The following is a 19,190-nucleotide window of genomic DNA, read 5'->3' as shown; positions in this document are numbered from 1 at the left end:
TTGACAGAAGCAGTTAAACTATTTCCTACTTTGATAGACTTTTCTTCCTTTCAAGAACAAGAACGTTTATTAAGCTTTTCGATTGCTACTTCAACTGACTGAGAACGATCATCAATCAACATCGCTTCGCTACTTTTAGGTCTAAATAAAATTATTTTTAAAGTTGTTGGTTTTGGAGTGGCTTACGCCTTTTCTATGTTTATTTATCGCGTTATACTTTAATTCTAGTGTTGATTATTGCGGCTTCATAGAACTTCCCGTATCTTATAAAATATAATAGCAAATTACGGTATTTTTGATTAAAAAATATAAACTTGCTACGCAACTAAGTTGCAACAAACTTGAGCATAAAAAACACTGAAATTGTATCTAAAAAATGTCGAGCCGTCCTTAAATTATGTAATCAATTACTAGTGGATATTAACGTACAATTCTTACAACCCACTTTCAAAAAAATCTCATTATTAATAAACGGCCGAAATAAAATTGGGTGCACTCTATTGATAAGTTTGCAAGAGACTTAAAGGCATCATAGTTTGCTAGATAAACTCGGAGAAAACGGTTGGTAGGCAAAGAAAACCAACATATTTATGATAAAGTGAAAAATAGCAGAACAAATCCAGAAGGAAATCTACTGCTTCATTTCTGCTTGGGATTGTAATAATAAAAAATAGAAATGAAAAGCCAACAAACTTTATTTTAACATATTTAAAATGTTGTAAATGTTAAACAAACCTAGTTCAAGGATTTGTTTAAAAATAAAGGATATTTAAGCAAATATAGAAATCTCTAAGAAGCCTCGTAAAAATTACTCATGTATTAATGCAAAAATGTTTTTTTTTAAATTAATACCCAATGACCATTGTTTACTTTTGGATGCATTTTACTCCGCCTTTATTTGCGTTATGTGTGTTTCAGGTTGCCCTATAAGTGTGTGGTCTTACACCGGGTGGGCTTATAACCGGGTTTTATTCGTAAAAGTTTTCTTATTGTAAAGTAATTATTTACACATTCCAAACCAGCATCTAATGCTTTAGGAGCTAAACTCAATAAATTAGACTTGCCCAGTTGTTAAAGAAATCTACAAGTTCTCAAATAATTATTAAAATGTGCAAAAACCTTTTTTTCCGACATAAAAATAATTAACTAAATCATAATAATTAAATGGAAAAATGAAATGAATGTTTAATCTGAAAAGTAAATGGAATCATAAAATAGAGAATATTTATAAGAAATTTATTTAATTTACGTGTGTAGCTGTCAAGTTTTGATGAAAAGTTAAAGATAAATCTGTAAAAAAATGATTAGCTACACAAATATACATTTTAAAAAAGTTGCTTTCAAGCAAGGAATATAAATCGTCTCACGATACTTCTTTATTATTCTCTTGAGCAATTTTACTCAGTATTTTGCGTGACTTTTCTGGTTTCTATGGTAATTAGCATTTAGAATGTGCCTACAACTTTTAAGTTTTAAAGTTCGTTCGAACGAACCAATCAACGTGGGGTTGATATTATAAAACAAATACGTATGTATTTACACGAACTTTAACCCCCAGGTCAATTTTATAGAACTTTCGCCTTTAAAATTTCATTTTGTTTTTTTATTTATTTTTTTTTGTGTTCAATGATAGGTAATAGCAATAAAAAAAGCTTAACAAAATAATCTTTTTAAATGTTTAAACTGCATATTATTTCAGAGGAATTACATTTTATATTTCATAGTAGTACTATATATCGAAAAACAATTTCACTAAAAGATAAAGTAATAAATTAAAACATTCCAAAAAAAAAGTAAATTAATCTGCTGTGGCTTTAAAGACACAAAACTTACATGTCAGATAAAAACATAGGCGCCGAATCCACGGGGGCAACAGAGGCAGTGCCCCCCCCCCCCCCGGAAATTTATACTAATAATATATTATCACGGATTATAACGGGGGCGAATAGATACTCTCGCCCTCATGATAATCCGTGATAATATATTATTAGTATAAATTTCCGGAAGGTGGGGAGAGGCACTGCCCCAGTTGCCCCCGTGGACTCAGCGCCTATGGATAGTAATAGTCATCAAATAGAATAATTCTCAATATTACAAATGTGACAATTTTTTTTGTTAAATTTCCAACTTAACTTCATGTTTTGTTTGTTTTGTTGCTTTGCAGGAGTGAGTTTATTTTTTATATTAACCATTCCAATTTGTTTTTTGCATTAGTTCTTTATCAAGATCCTGAACTTCATTTTACTGCATTTTTGTATTTTGTTTATTGAGAGATATTTTGTTTATTGAGAGATATTTTGTTTATTGAGAGATATTTTGTTTAAGATTTTTTTTAAATCTCTTTTAACTCCGATGCCTTAGCTTTTTAATAATGATGTTATTTCTACCCACAAAGATTTCTTTTTTTTTTTAGCGAGACACCATCTAACGTTTTTTTTTTTTTAGCGAGACACCATCTAACGTTTTTTTTTTTTTTTAGCGAGACACCATCTAACGTTTTTTTTTTTTTAGCGAGACACCATCTAACGTTTTTTTTTTTTTTTAGCGAGACACCATCTAACGTTTTTTTTTTTTTAGCGAGACACCATCTAACGTTTTTTTTTCCATCTTGTTATAATCTTTAATTATATTGATCAGAAGTTATTTTTTTGATGACTAAAAATTCGTTTTTTAAAATTTATTTTATAAATGTTTAAAAAATCAGCAAAAGATCAGTTGGAAAGTGGATTTAGAATTTTTTATATGATAAATATTTCCGATCTACCACCGCAGTGAATTAGTTAAAACATAAATTACAATTTTACTGTAGCGAAATGAATCACATTTTACCATGACGCTTTTTTTTCTCGATGTTTTTGCTCTTTTTCTGTATTTTCCATGTATTTTATTTCTAATGGAACCTGGTAAAAATGGAGATTAAAGAGGTATTGAACACCCAAAGCTCGTCTATATGGTGTAAGGACGGGAATTTTGTGGATTTTTTGTGTGATGGTGTCAATAATGTAAAGGCGGGGTTTTCTATGAGCGGTAGATGGGAATGTGAGTAGCACAAATAGTAGCGTAGCGATGGTGCAAGTGTAGTGTTTTTGTGTAGCGCGGAAATAGAGAATGTGAGAACTGTATAACTTTTCCATAAAAGTATTAGTCCATCAAGTAACAATAGTGATGATACTTAAATGTAAATATATACAAAATAACAGTACTTACCACTGGTCTTTCTTTCTTACTTATATTACTTAATAAATATTCTCAACTATTTACTTCATAATAATATTCTCCTTAATATTAATATATAAAGATAATAATATGATAATACCGAAAATAATATGCAATCAAAGTCACTCAAATATTTTCTCTTACTACCTTTGGACTCTTGTTAAAATTTTCTTTCTATATAAGAATTATTCTCACTTTGAAATCTTCTTTTTCTCTTTTTCCAAAAAGCACTTTTTAAAATTTCTCATCAAAAAAAATTCTCTTCTCATAAAATTTTCTTATCAATCTCTCAATAACTATTTTTCATAAAATTCTCCTTAAAAGGAGAATCACCTCAAAATCTTTCTCTTAAAATTCTCCCCACAAGGAGAATATCCTCAAAACCTCTTCTCCAAAAATCACTTCTAAATCCTAATATAAATCCTTCTAAATCCCCCTAAATCCCGAAAGATTTTCTCAACCGTTCTTTTTCTATCTGTCTACAGATGTTTCTTGAATTCTAGTATAGACAATGGATTTCATCTTAAAATGACGTAAATTATTAAATTGTTTGCAGCTTTTATACTGTCCTAAGCAGCCGTCAGAAAAATAAATAACTTTTTTGATTATTGGACAAAGATTAGTTTTGATGTAATCAATTGTTTGATGCATAACTTCATGGATAAATCTAACATCATGAATTAAATCATCTGAGATTACGCAAAAAAAAGATGCCTCCAATTTCTCTTTCATTAAATAGATGACAATTGGGTAAAGGAAAAATTGTTTCTTGCTTCAATCTCATCTTATACTACAAACGTGTAATTCTCTGCAAAATTTCCCAAAACAATTTTTTCCTCAGGCCTAATTGTCTTTTTAAGATGCTTTAGATAGCTTGATTTGCAATAAATGAATGAGAAGTAATTTTATCAATCTTTTCACATAAAAGCTCAATGAACTCACTTAATGGAAGCTTCATTGTTAATAGGTCATAGTTGCTATCCACAATTTAAAATTTACTGCTGACTGCTTCATTTTCATCACTTTTCTAATCACCAATTAGTGTCAGATAAAGTTTTAAAAAATGTTGGGCATCTTGTATGCCGGTAAGACTGTTGCATCGGTGAATCATGCAAACTTTTGATTCTCTGCTGTAGACAATCTTATCAATGATTTAATTGCCTGCAACATTCAATAACAATTTGAAATTTTGGTGTATTATACACAAACACACACACATAGAATGTGTACCTTTTGGACTAGCAAGAATGCACCATTTAAGCCGAAGACTGCAAAATTCGGAAATTCCAATTTTTTGGTCTGGGTATCTTTATAGATTTCCTTCAGGTTACACAAAATCAATTTTTTAGACATGTGTTTATTTCGCCCAATACTAATGTAGTCTTTTTAATCAGACATTTGTCTTAAATACTCATCATCACAGTAAAAAAGGTTTACAAGTTCTAAAAAATCCTGGCTGAATTGATGTTGTTTAACCACATTAGGGTATGCTCAGGGTTTTGCCTATTTGCTCATGCAACAACTTTCCCTTCTGAATTTCGGAAACTGAAAACTCTTTTGCTGCTTTTCTGACAGACTAAAATTTTGGGGCTAATGTCAAAATTTGAAGTTGCTGCCATCTGTTAGAAACTCTAAGTTTTTCTTTCATGCAGTCAACAAGGTAATCTCGTTTGGAACTTCAATCTTATCTGGTACAGCAAGATCAGATTCAGTGACATTCAGAACAGTTGCAATTTTCCTAGTAACTGCTTCTTCAACTTGTTTTAAATTTCTCTTGCCAAGTGAAGGTTTGTTAGAGGATTTCACCGAATAAACCTTTAAAGGAGAAACTTCAAGTTCACTCAAGCTAACGTTGAGCAACGATTTTGTTGACTCTAGCATAATTTCTATCTCTGTATTATCTTTAATCTTCATCTCGTCCACATTTGATTCTTCACCTGATGCTAATTTATATCTGCATTGTGGACAAACTTTTCACCTGGTACCATGAATTTTCCTTTACTGCATTGTGACTTTACCGTATCCAAGTTGTTTTCAAGAAGACTGGCTGCAAAATAAAATGAACCTGTAATATCTATTACAAAGAAGTTTAAAAAAGACATCTAAAGGTAAGAGATTGTTTGATGCCTATTTGTTAAACTTTAAAATGTTAGCTAAAATAATCTGTAAATGCATATTTAAGAAAAAAAATCATCTGCTATAAATACCTATCCTAGCTTTTTATGAGCATTAAATAGATTGCAGCATTGTGTTACTTCCGTTGCATAGAGCTTCAAATGAACATGTTTATGATGGAGACAAGTTGTTGATTTGACGTTGATTATTGGTTGCCCAGTCCTTCACATTAATATTTCTCTATCATCATTAGGAAGGTTTTCAAAGTATTCAATTCTAGGCAAGGGTGTGCATTTGTCTTCGCCATTTTAAAATTTGGATTCAGCACACTCAAAAATGGTTAGGTTTGGTTCCACTAGAGTTTGAATTATTCAAAAAAAGGTGATGCTATAAAATTCATCATGGCAGACGTGAACAAAAAATATGGCATTCTAAGGTAATTTTCAAAACATCATAACTTTTGAACTATTTGGAGTTGGGAGCTCAAATTTTGCATTTTTTCATGTTTCATTGATAGGTACCATTAGTTAAAATTTAATGGAAATCTGAGGGGTTGGTTGGAATGACTGTCCTACTTTTACATGGAATTACCTTGTAGCCACCTTTAGTGGTAATAACCGCTTTATAAAGTTGTGGGATTCTCCAGAACAAGTTTTCCAATATTTAAAAGTCTTTTTTATGCCACTCACTTTTAAGTTTTTGCACCCTTAGGCATTAATTTTTTGACATTTATAATTCATCCCATAAAAATTCAATTGGGAAAAAAAAAAAAAAAAAAATCGGGTGACTGGGGCGGCCAGATCATTCTTGATTATTTTATCGATTTCTAATTTACTTAAATAATTACTACAATGTTTTTCACCAACTTTTCTTCGAACAAATACTCGGACAATATTTCTTCAAACCAAAAATTTGGAATTTTAACTCGTCGGTATAAAGAACACGTTTCAAGTCACGAACACTCAATTGTTTATGTTGTTTTGCCGATTACAGTTTTCATTTCTTATTTTGGGGGTGAAGAAGTGGTTACCTTGCGGCTATTCTATTACCAAACCCTGCTTCTATCAATTGCTTCTTCACTGTTTTTACAGGTATTAGTTCTTCTCGGAAAGTGTTTATACTATTTGTAATCTATGGTGTAACTAATAGTCTATTTCTTTTACTAGTGGTAGCAAATCTTCTGTCTTCAGAAGCAGAGGTAATTCGCTTCATTTCCATTTTCTTTCTTCTTTTTATAAAATTCCATACAGCTGAAGAAGAAATTTTTCATTTTTTTGCAATTTGTCTTATTGAATATTTTTCTCACGACTATGTGAATTTTGAACATTGTGTTTCTACTGATATATCGCATTTTCTTGCCATTTTTTATTAAAAATATCAACTTCAATAAAAATAACAAAATTACAAACTTCACTCTGGCGAAACGAAGGAACAGTTAAATGTTTATGTTTCGCAACGTCTATAACTTTAACATGAACACCGGCCTGGAAAACCGCGGAAGTTATCATAGTTTATTTAAAGAGGATATATTTAGGTAAAGAAAACGTTAACACCCACTTGAGATAATATAAAGATAATATAAAAACATATATTGTTAAATTTATAATTTTTTTCTTAAATTATCGATTCTCGTTTAAATCACCATGATTTATTAATGTTACAAAAATAAAAAAAAAGAAATATAATATCACAAAAATAAAAGTAAAAAAAAGCAAAAAATTAAGTTTAAGCATTTTTTTAAAAATCTCTCCGTCGTTCAAATAATTATGGACGGGAATGTATTTGTTTGTGTTTGTTTGTGTTTGTGTGTGTGTGTGTGTGTTTGTGTGTTTATAAATATATGTGTGTGCGCGTGTGTGTGCTTTTGTGTTTATAAATATATGGGTGTGTGTATATACACACACACAAATCATGTATTAAGTCTGCTGAAGGTTTCATTGTGCAATAAACGCTTCATCAATTCTGAAACTGAGCAAAATTGGACAGAAAGCGAAAGGTGCTTTCGATTCTTGCATTGCTTCGCTGAATAATTGACGTCATTATCTTGGTGGCGTTTATCTTGCTGCGTTAAAAATAGCCGTTTTAGCTATAAGTTTTCTCTTGCAGAGAAGTAACAAACGGCACAGGATTGGTCTAAACATTGCTTTAACATAAATTTCGGGCATTTCTATTAAAATTATTATTATATTATTCGAGAGCGTCTGTTCGGAACCGCGCTCTATTAATTTTGAAAGAGCCAGCCAAGAGCTGTATATTTTAGCAATTCGAAAACATTTCAGTTCATTTAAAAAGTCAAAGAGCTTTGGTTTTCGATTTTGACTGAAAGTGTGGACACCACTTTAAAATTCATGGCTTATGTCCTTTCTATTTGATCTTTATTCCGATACAAAGATAATTTATTTTGAAAATAACAATAATTCTAATTGTGATTGATTTTTTTTCTTATAGGCGATTTTTCTTTTTTGATCTCCACACCTTTGATCATAATTTTTTACGCAGAACGTACGCAGAACATACGCAAAAAAAAAAATGTGATTGTGCATAGCAACTCTTTACAAATCGAAACTTCATATTTGAGAAGGAAAAGTCAAAATAATCTAATGTCATAAATATCACAGTTAAAAAGTGTGACACATGCTGAAAATAAATAATTTAAAATGTAGACATATTATCTTATTGATGAAGAATGTATTTTCCATCCCGATTTATACGTAAAATAAAAAAAAAACACCTCGTTAAGTTAATAATAAGACGCAATAAGAGAAACCGACAGAAAAAACCATAATTAAGGGTTTGAAAAACTATAAAAAGGAAAAATTTGAAAGAAAATTAAAATAAGACTTGTTAGAGAGGCCAATTTATTTTACATTTAGGTGGTTCATTCACCATTTAGAGATTGAACAAGTAAAGCAACGAAGCATTATTTGCAGAGCAAAAAGAGATATCTTAAAATGTCCGTTGAGGAAATTGATATTGAGCACTTTATTGATGTTTCGATTGACGATTTGGTTGAGAAGGAGAGGAGAAAGTCGAAACAACATTCCTTAAAGAAGATTTTTGTAAAAAAAAAAGACAACCAAATCCAAAGCAAAGAGTCAGCTCAATGTTTAAAATTGCACTTGGAAAATCTTAAAAGTACAAGCAAACTTATAGCAAACCATCAGAACAGTGATAGAAAAAATTGCCGTAGGGATGCCATCTCCGAAAACGATGGACAAGAAAGGGAATTGGTCAGGCAAACTTTAAAAAATGTTGTCAGAGACGCAATAGTTGACGAATACATATACACATGAAAATGAATCAGTTTATCATACTCAAAATACGTCTTCAGAAATACAGTTTTTGAAAGTCGATGTTTTATAAGTTCTTCTGTATTCTGCTACAACTGCAACTTTTTCAGCATGTGCTTTAAATATGATATTTCTGACAAGTTACTTTTTCTTTTCTAAAAATAGTTATATAAATTTAACAGCACTTATATGAAACTTTATTATTATAACTATTTATTGATAATAAAACCTGCATTGCGTTTATTATTTCAACCATAGTGATTAAAAATCATGATGCGAGTATTAAAAGAATTCCGTGATTTTTGATAAATAATTTCATGATGATAAGAATTGGGACGGTTAAAAAAACGTTCAAATTGTCATATTAACTGTTACTGTTTCTATAAATGCTATAGTAACAAAAGCCTCTATTTTTAAACTTTTAAAGAGTTATAAATATTCCAGAAACTGTAAATGATCATTATAAACCAGTTATTTAGATATTATGATCATTATTAAATCATAGGATCTTATTATCATAATATGATGAGAAACAAATATTTATTTTATAATTAATGTTGTATTTATCATTATTATACAATTGTTCTTTTATGTTTATTAATTTGTAATTATTATTTTATCATTGATATTATCATTTAATAATTATTGTTTTAAGATTGTTTCTATGTCATAACTATTGTAGAATTATAACTTTATTAATTATTGTTATATCAGAAAGAGTTCAAAAGATGAGGAAAGTGGTCATCTAAAAAATTTGCTTAGAAACAATTGAAGCAATGTAGCAAATAAGACCAAGTTCTTAGCTCAGGGAAGCCTGTGCTCGAAGTTGCAACAAAAAACATTGTTTTTGAGCAGCTTCAATAGGTAATGTAAAACATTTGAAGAGAGCTTCACCTCTTTAAATTTTCAATGAAGACAACCTTTATTTGTTAGACTTTCCATATCAATATTTATTATTATACCTTACGCAGATGAATCACAGATTGTTGAATAGCTTATAGAACTTGTTTGGTTACTTCAAGCTTTTGGCATTTTAACTAAACACAGGCGTCACATGTCTATGTAAATCTTTTTTTAAAAAATAATACGCGAATGAATGGTTAATAGAAATCATACATTGCACCGTGCACCTCTACGTATGCAACTAAGTGTGCGTCTAAAAAATACTTACTGAACATTATCTGATCTTTAATCAACGTAATCTAAAAATTTTAAAGGTTATATAAAATATTTTTAAAAGCACACGCTCTACTCCAAAACCATTATTTAAACAACAATTACTTTCGTTATATATATATATATATATATACATTTTTTTTTGGTCATATATTCCGATGATCTCGCTTCATTGATAAAATTGTGACATTTCCTGAACGACCGTAAATAAGAAATGTCGATGAGGGAGCGCAATTTCGGAACCTGTGACACAGTTATAAATAGAATCATCAATAAAAGATGTTCAGTTAGAGTTATTTCCTAAAGGTTAAAAAGTAGCTAAAGATTGTTTAACATTTGACGGAATCGGTAGAATTAACATTAATTTAAGGAGCTATTAAGTCAAAATATTTGGTAACCTTTTCTTAATATTTTGCATTTTGATCTATATTTTATACAGATATAGAAATTCACTCATGAAATAAATATATTTGCTTAATGAATTTAAAATTGTTTTCCATAACGACTTGCCGAACAAAAATAATAAACCCATTTCGAATTTCAAACTTAAGTTGATTATTTCCATGTGTCTGACTCTATTCCAAAGTATCACTGCGTTGAATAATTCAAATTTCGAAACAAATTTCTGAATTTCTCACTCACACACATTCCTAATTCTAGCATATATATAGATTAAAATTTGAGAAGACCCATTAGAATACCATCGGCTTGGAACAGAGACTTCATCACAGTTACATTATATCTCACATAAGGACAAGCACATGCAACAAAGAACTCATATAAAAAGGAAGATTTCGCATAAAAAAGATCTAATATAAATATCTTGTTAAATTTTAATTCAGACCTTTCTTATATAAGATCTTATCTAATATTTTGTTAAACATTTACATGAGTTCTTCTTTCAAATACTCATTTAAATCATCAGCAAAAAACGAAAAACTTATTTGGTTTTACATTTTTTTATATGTATTTTTTTATACATATATATATAAAAAAAAAATACACATACATACATACATGCATACATACATACATACATACATACATACATACATACATACATACATACATACATACATACATACATACATACATACATACATACATACATACATACATACATACATACATACATACATACATACATACATACATACATACATACATACATACATACATACATACATACATACATACATACATACATACATACATACATACATACATACATACATACATACATACATACATACATACATACATACATACATACATACATACATACATACATACATACATACATACATACATACATACATACATACATACATACATATATACACAGCATAGTTTTAGATTGAAATAAAAAAGTGTGTTACGGTTACGTAACAAAACTTTTTGTTTTTGACCCACGGTCGGTATGGAAAAACTTACTCAACTAGCTTTGAATTAAATATCTCAAACAAAACAAATTTGTAACCTAAAACGGCGGTTAAAATTAAAGCGCCATTCTTGGGAACTTATTTCTTTGCAATCGAAACTCAATAACTCAAGCGAAACGGACAGCAAGTACATAAGGTTCGTCAGTATTTCTGATCGGTGTGATCATTGATCGTTTTTACTTCCGAAGGAGAGGGCGAGGCTTTTTTATTCTTGTAATTGTTTAAACGCGCCTTTTATTTGACGCATAAAATTCGCATGTTTATTGTCAAAACCTTGTGAAGCTCCATTTCAAAGTAAAATATGTAAAGATTAAATAAATTTATGTAAAATAACTTTTTTCTCGTATTTAAATGATATAATTAAACATAACTAGAATGGTTATATTGCTAATCATGTTTATTTATGTATATAAAAGTATTAATTTTAAGATATCTATGTTGACTTAAATGCATGTCTATTGTAACTTAAGATTGAGAAATCGATGCACATAAAAAAACTGCAAAAACATAGTTGTATAAATATGTATAAATATGTATAAATAACATGTATAAATAACATAATTTTTTTTGTGCACAACCACAACAAAAATGTCAGGTGATTTGGCTTTGCATCTACCGATTCATCCTTTTGGAAAAAACCTAGTGAAAAAGCAATACTTTTCGTAAACTTTGTTAGTAAAGAAAATATTGATATATATAAACAATTGAGTGAGAAAAGTTTTATAGTGCTCAATTAATCGCATTACAAACGGTTACTGAATACTCTATCAATATATTTATTTCGTCTACAAAAAACATATGGTACTAAGAAATTTTCTATTTCCTCTAGCAAAACACATGTTTCGGTTAATAAATTCGCTTTGCTCGTTTATTGTCGGTTAAAATTTCTCTTTTGTTGAACAAATAAAATAAAATTTTATTGCAATCAAAACTATATCACTTTGTGAGTTCGTATCACCTTAAATGGAAAAACACGTTGCAACGAGAATTTTCAATATGAGAACTCGTTATTTTAAATTGTGACGTAAAATAGGTCTTGTATATGCTGTTAGAGATTACAAAGTATATGTCTGTTGGTTATTAAAAAGATTCCTTGTTTTTTTTGTTTTTTGTTTTTCTTGTTTTTATAATGAAAATTATCTTTGAAAATATAAGTAAATGCAGCAGATGTTTATATCAGAAAAAGAGACAATTAAAACAACGTAATTGAATTTCTTGGTAATTCAATTGCACAGTTAATTACAAAAAATCTACTTTTTTATCTTTTATATATAATTTAGTTTTTAATTCAAAAAAAATTGTAAAAAACTTTTGTTCACAAACGTTGAAACAAATTTGATATTGTACAATGTCGTCTTTTTATTCTTCATCCTTGAATTCACAATATTCTTCACCTTTTGCATTCGTTTTTTGTTTTTGTTTTTTTACAGCTCTAAAAAACATCTATTAGGCTTATCAACGTTACTTAAAAATGATAATAAAAAGAAGGAGGAGGGGGAGGGAGAGGTATCTCTACATGGCACTACGTTTTGTCTAAACTTTGAACATTTTAGTTAATATTTCAATGTTAATTCTAATAAAAAGAAACATTTTGTATCGGCAGAATTTACAATGTTATAAAACATGGAAACAGAATTCATCGAATTATATTCTTGTCGAGTGCCATTATATGCCATTGTTTATGCTTGCAAACATTTTTAAGAGTTTCTATGAAAACACAGGAGTCATCCTGCGCAGGGCCCACAAACAGCCCCCGAAAAGATAAGTCCACAGACAGAAGTTTCCTATTGCTTTAAATAAGCGTTTTTCAATGTCCAATTAAACTATTTCCACTTTCTCTACACTAAAATCTATTCACCTAGTTGTTAAAAAAAAAAAAACAATCACAAATTATTTTTTTTTTAACTGATTAACCGTCTTATTTTTTATGTTAATACATTTTATTGCAAATGAAGAAAAAATGTTTATTTTCTATAAAGAGAATTAATTTTTATTTTTTACATTAATTTTTGTTTCTTTTATTCGTGGAATTCTATTTTGTACGGAGTAAATTGTCCAATTAATTTCCTCGTCGTTAATATTTAAAAGGATCGGATTCTTTTAATTTCTTAAACGAAGAAGTTATTATATTTTTCTTTTGAGGAATATCTCATTTCAACATCTCTATTCCTATTTGATACTTCAAATTCTATTTGATATTTTACGCAAAATTCTTCTAACTTTTAATTACTTTTTGTAAACAGGACTGTTAAATGACTGAGGAGGTTTATGAAGTATAATCAGTAATAACTTATTAAGCCGTTTTATAAATAAACGCAAAAACAACACCGTTATAATTATGAGATTAGCTGTTCGCCTACACCTCTAATTTAAACTCCGCATTTTTCTTAGCTAATTCTATCAACTACTTAGAGAGCGTCGCTCTATCAAAAAACCGACGCAGAAGTTTTGGTTCAAAATTTGTCTGTAATTCACAAAAGTAAAATATACAATTTAAAATAAACATCATTAATTTTTAATAGGGAACAGTTCTGTTTACTATTAAAACTTGACGAAAGAAGATTATTGGATTACTTTTGTGTCTATTTAAAGTTTGTAGGTATTTGAAATGTACAGGCATTGAAAATATACAAGTAATTGAGCCTTATTTTTCGTCTCTTTTTTCTTCCTTCTGCGTCTCTTTTTATTGGTCTCAACTTTTACAATATTTTAGATCTTAAAATTCTTTTTCCTCTCATGATTTTACGAAAAAAAATGTACACTATTTGTGTTATTTATTTTATCTTATTTTCAATTCATTTTATTTGATTTTTTTGATTTTTTTGATTTTTTTTTTTTTTTTTTTGTTGTAAAAATGCAATTTATTTGTAAAAATTTTATAAAAAATTTATAAATTTATAAAAAAATTTATAAAAAAAAAACTTTGATGACGAAGTAAATTATTTTAAAAGATTTTAAAAACTTTTTTAAAAGTTAGCAAACATTAAAAAGGCCCCGGAAAATCATATAAATAAGCTTTTTTTAATAAAGGGATAAAGTTTTTTTCCGAGACCTCACTGACAAGAGTTTGGTATAAAAATTAAAATCACGCCACGGTCAATCAATAAGAATAACCTTTTCTTATTTATGTCGATTTTTAATTCTATTATTTGAAACGAAAATTGATATTACTATTATCTTATATTAAGCTCATTTCATTACATAACACGGAACAGCACCATATTTTTGTTTTGTTAGGTTGTTGACCAACATTTTCTTTCAAGTTTGCCGTTTTTTCTGTATGTTCTTAATGTTCTTTCATGTTCTTCTTATGTTCACTGTTTTTGGCTTAATTAAATTGCTATTGTTTTTCATTCTTTAGCGAAACAAAAATAAAACATTCAACACATCTTCTTTTTCACATGCTCAATTGTCAAATAATTCAGTTCTATATTAAAAAAAACAGCTACTGCGCATGTGCAGCTTTCTAAAGTGAGTATAACAGCGAGCGTAACAGGAAGTTTAAACCAATTAAAGCGATACGCTCAACTGCGAACATCTTCTGGAAGTGGAAATAAATAGATATATGATTTTTTATGAAATAAAATGTCAACATCGTTTTTGATAGACTCGATAATACATGAAAAAGAGAAGTTTAAGATGCGGCAACAACCAGCAACAGCTTTTCTATTTCGTGAGTCGTCCCCTTCAGACCGATCCCCGAGTTATTCACCGGTTGCCTCAATGATTAGATATTCTCCTTCATCTTCTCCAAGAAGTTTAGATTCACCTGTTAATCAATTGGAAAGACATCCTCTAGAAAGAGTGCACCAAGTAATCAGTTGTGTAAGAGGACCTTCTATGTGTAATTGCTGTCGGCCGCATCCCGTTCAGCCCATATGCACCGTATGCGAATCTAGGGAGCCGGGCGAAGGGGCTTCTTCACAATATCCATACACCAGAGAACCACATGAGCATTCTCCTAGAGATTTATATGGAATTGAAAGGTCGAGACTTTATCCTATTACATCTCCTTTGCACGGACAAAGAGCACAGTTTTCCCCAAACTATGGTAGGCTGAGTTTGAATACTTATGTATTTTCTTTTTTCTCTCTCTTTTTTTTTTAATATAAGGTTTGTATAAAATAAAAATTTTTAAAATTATTATTTAGGGAATAATATAAAAGTATTATCTATATTTACAATAAAGATAAAAAAGACGCAAAAAAAAAAAAGATAGACATCAATGCGCCGATGATAACTTCGGGATTTGAAAGACTAACATTCTAACTAAGATTTAAGAATTTTTCAAAAGTTCGGCATAAATCGCGCACTTTTTATTATTGTTGTTAGATTTAAGCGCCCTTTTGCACTAATGGACGCGTCTATTTGAGCGGTTTATAATATCCTCAAAGGCGCACGATATTTTCGTCAAGGCGACGCTATTAAACTATTTTGTCTAAATTTTAGTTTACGACCTAGAAGTACGCCATACTCGTCAACTTCAATTGCAACACCAGCAACAAGAAGAGGACCTTTTCGGGAAATCAAAACGGATCCGAACCGCTTACACGAGCATACAACTGCTTGAACTTGAAAAAGAATTTCAAAACAATCGATATTTATCGAGACTAAGGAGAATCCAGATCGCTGCAATTTTGGATTTAACTGAAAAACAAGTAAAAATATGGTTTCAAAACAGACGCGTTAAATGGAAAAAAGATAAGAAAGGATATAGCTATTCCCCCATTGGCAGCCCTAGCTCTCCAGAGTAATTTCTGATATCACGTTTTTCTGTCTTTCCACAAGAAATTATTTTCTTATACAATCCTCTTTCGAACTTTCAAAGATTTTATAAAGAAAACCAGGAGAAAAATAAAAGAAGGAAAATAAAATGGCAAGAGTTCCATGGTTAATTGAAAAATGTACATAAAAAATATTTAATAATTCATGAATTTTTGCGATTTAAGCTTTTTTGTATTTTGATTTGTATATAAAAATTTATTTTTCATACGACGCTAAGTTATTCCGAATTGTAAAGAATTATACTCTATCCGTAAAAAATATCATCTTGTATTATTTCAGATATCACTTTTTATTTTTTCGTTTAGCTAAATTATTAATTTTCTTTTCAAAAAGACTTTTAATAATGATGTCTTTTACGTCACAACTATTTCATGAAGATCGTAAAAGAATTAAACATGAACACTGTTTTTGGTATGCTCTACAGCTTTTCTTCTAAATGAAAAAAAATCATTATTATTATATTAATAGAGTTAATGATAAGAGACTCAAGTAACGCACGCGTTGAAAATATCGCTTTTTTTTATGGCGTTCAGTTTCCATTTACCAAAACAATTTTAACAGCTTAAAAAGCTCTTCAATTAAATTGTAAAAATATAAAAGTAAAAATCACAACGAATTATGAATTTGAATTACATTATGACAGAAGCACGTCGACAAAGAGTTAATTGATAAGAAACTTATTTAAACAAACGCGTGACATTTTAATCGGTTAATTTCGTGTAACAAATAATACTCTTTTAAAGTGAATACGTTATATAAACTTTGACGAGAACAAAATTGTAATTAATAAAAACTTGTCATACAGTTTTTCATCTCACATATATTCAATGATTATTCTATTGTAAATAATCGCCTCCGTACCATTCGTGCTTTTTAACTTATGTAAACTGGAAAGTCAATAGACAAAATTTAATTCTCAGATTGGAAGAAAGTAAAAAAGAAATAGAAAAAACTGCGTTTTTTAAAGACTGCGCAGTTTAAACTTTCTTTAATGAAGGCAAAAAATCTGTCCTTGTCAATAAAAAAGCGCCTATTTAAGTATACGAAAAGTCTTCGAAGAGCGCAATGCGCTCTATATAGCCATAAGCTACTCAGAGCGCAGTATTGTACACGCATGCGCAATTATTTTATGATAACAGTGCGATTTATATTTCACAATAAAGCTGGTTGGTAGGAATAGGGATAGGGTTAACACCAACAAGATTTAGCGCATGCGTATAAAGTATTGCGCTCCGAGTAGCGTATGGCTGCATAGAGCGCATTGCGCTTCAAGTAGCAACGGCCTTAAGTATATGGTTTTAGGAGTGTAATAAGGTAGTATTATTCTAAAATATGGTTCTAATCAAAATCTGCCGCCACACTTTAGTATTCTAATTCACTGTCCTTTATTTATTTCAATAGATTTAACTTTAATAGCAAAATTTGATTCTAAATAATCAAGTAGATTCAAAATCATCAGGTCGTTTCTATCCTTTTTTCTCATTCATTTATAACTACTTCAATCTTCTTGCTGATTTATGAAAAATGTGAGAAATTAAAAGGTGAATGCCGCAAATCTAATAACCTGACCATCAAACCTTTCAGAAGAACTATTTTTCCAATGCTCTAGCGTTTTTTTTTATTTGAGTATGGTATATTGGTACATATGCTTTACATATTGTATATATGATATATTTGATGTGTATGGTATATGTGATTTAAGTGTTTTTAAGTTAAATCAAATGCAAAAGAAAACTTTATAAAAAAGATTTTAAAAAAATTGGAATTCAGTATTTTTTTTTTTTTTTTTTGTTCAAATCAAGTTAATTGTATTCAGTGTGGTTTTAGCAAAGAAATGTATAAATGCTAGTTACAAGTTAATAACACTGCATGATAAAATATGGTTCATCGTAAACTTATTTAAATTTTCCCTAACGTCAATAAAAAGGTCTTTACAATAGTTTTGATGTTTGCATTCAATCTGTAAAAATTGTAGAAAGCTTGAAATATTCTTAACCTTTACGTCAGAATGTTGTAAAGGTTTTTTTTTCACTGCTACGAAATATTTTTTGGCTTTAAAAGATAAATTATAAATAAAAATATAAACATATAAATTATAAATAAAAAGTTATAAAATCTAACAAACAAATGGCCAGAAAAATTATGTTGAAATCTTCTCATTCGATAATAAAACAATACAATTTAAACTTAAAAACATCGTGTGACAGTTGAATCTCGCGTGATAAAAGAAAGACTGCATGCCTCATAACAAAAACAAAATACGCTTATGCCTCAAACAATTTTAGGTCAACTATTTTTACACGGTTTTAAATGTTTTTAAAGTTTAGCGCAGCATTTTTTTTGGTACACGTTTTTTGATAGTGGAATTTGTTTTTGAAAAACGAATTACGCGGTTCTTAAACACGCTACTAAATTTCTTTATACTTTGGTTTTGTGTTTTCTAAAGCACTATTACATGTCTCGCACACTGCGCATGTCTGAGGCAATTGTGCTATTCACAAAGAACAGTTAAACTTTGTGTAACTAAGTAGACCATAACAATTGCAATCACTTTCAGGTTTCCACAAACTCTTCAAATCATAAAATCTTCTTCAAAGATAAACTGGTAAGTAGACAACTGGAATCGGCAACAAGACTGGATTTAGTCGATCAATAATTAGTCGCCAGTCCTTTATAAAAATGTGTGATGAGTTCAAAGAAAGTTCTTTTATCCAGTGCTATGAGAGTGGTCAGCATACCATCATCATTTTATAGTCATTTTTTGGAGCAAAAGAAATAAGATTGAGTAGCACTATGAATTCAAAATTCACTTTCTGTTTCAACTTCAACTGATTTTTTCTCAACAGATAAATTTTTAATCCATTTCACTTATGAGTAAAGCTAAATTTTAATTTATATTCTTATAGTTAAATAAGATATGAAAAACCGATTAGGGGGGGGGGGGAGGCGAATTAAATATTGTATAAAATTTAAGGAAACCGAGGAGCAAAAGCAGAAAAATGCGCAGAAGAAAAAAACGGTGTTGGAAAAAAAAGTAACAAGAAGCCTTACCTGATACAAAGAAAAATGCTCCTGCAGGCAAATAGTTTTTTGCAAATAAACTATTGCAGTATGTAGTTTGCGAGATTGTTTAAAACGTTAATTAAAAAAGTTTCCAAGTTGTGGC

At 29.4% G+C, this 19,190-nt stretch overlaps 1 protein-coding gene and 1 long non-coding RNA gene across 2 annotated transcripts; one reads left to right on the top strand and one right to left on the bottom strand.

The window, feature by feature from the left end:
- Positions 1-3,409: 3,409 nt before the first annotated feature.
- On the bottom strand, positions 3,410-7,374 carry LOC149892531 (uncharacterized). Its single transcript, XR_016450117.1, has 2 exons — positions 5,424-7,374; positions 3,410-5,263 (listed from the first exon to the last, which is right to left on the bottom strand). It is a non-coding gene; the product is annotated as an uncharacterized LOC149892531 (long non-coding RNA).
- Positions 7,375-14,728: 7,354 nt separating this feature from the next.
- Positions 14,729-16,302, top strand: LOC145185236 (uncharacterized). The gene is made up of 2 exons (XM_080061088.2): positions 14,729-15,290; positions 15,689-16,302. Exons 1-2 carry the CDS (start codon positions 14,825-14,827, stop codon positions 15,991-15,993), a joined length of 771 nt encoding a protein of 256 aa, XP_079917214.2. The 5' UTR covers positions 14,729-14,824; the 3' UTR covers positions 15,994-16,302.
- Positions 16,303-19,190: the final 2,888 nt, after the last annotated feature.

Source organism: Hydra viridissima, unplaced genomic scaffold (genome assembly GCF_058129835.1).
Source record: "Hydra viridissima isolate aposymbiotic clone 2 unplaced genomic scaffold, HvirCarnegie_v1 scaffold_2, whole genome shotgun sequence".
Taxonomy (NCBI): domain Eukaryota; kingdom Metazoa; phylum Cnidaria; class Hydrozoa; order Anthoathecata; family Hydridae; genus Hydra; species Hydra viridissima.
Note: the sequence above shows the minus strand (reverse complement) of the source record. Positions and strands in the feature narration are given on the sequence as shown.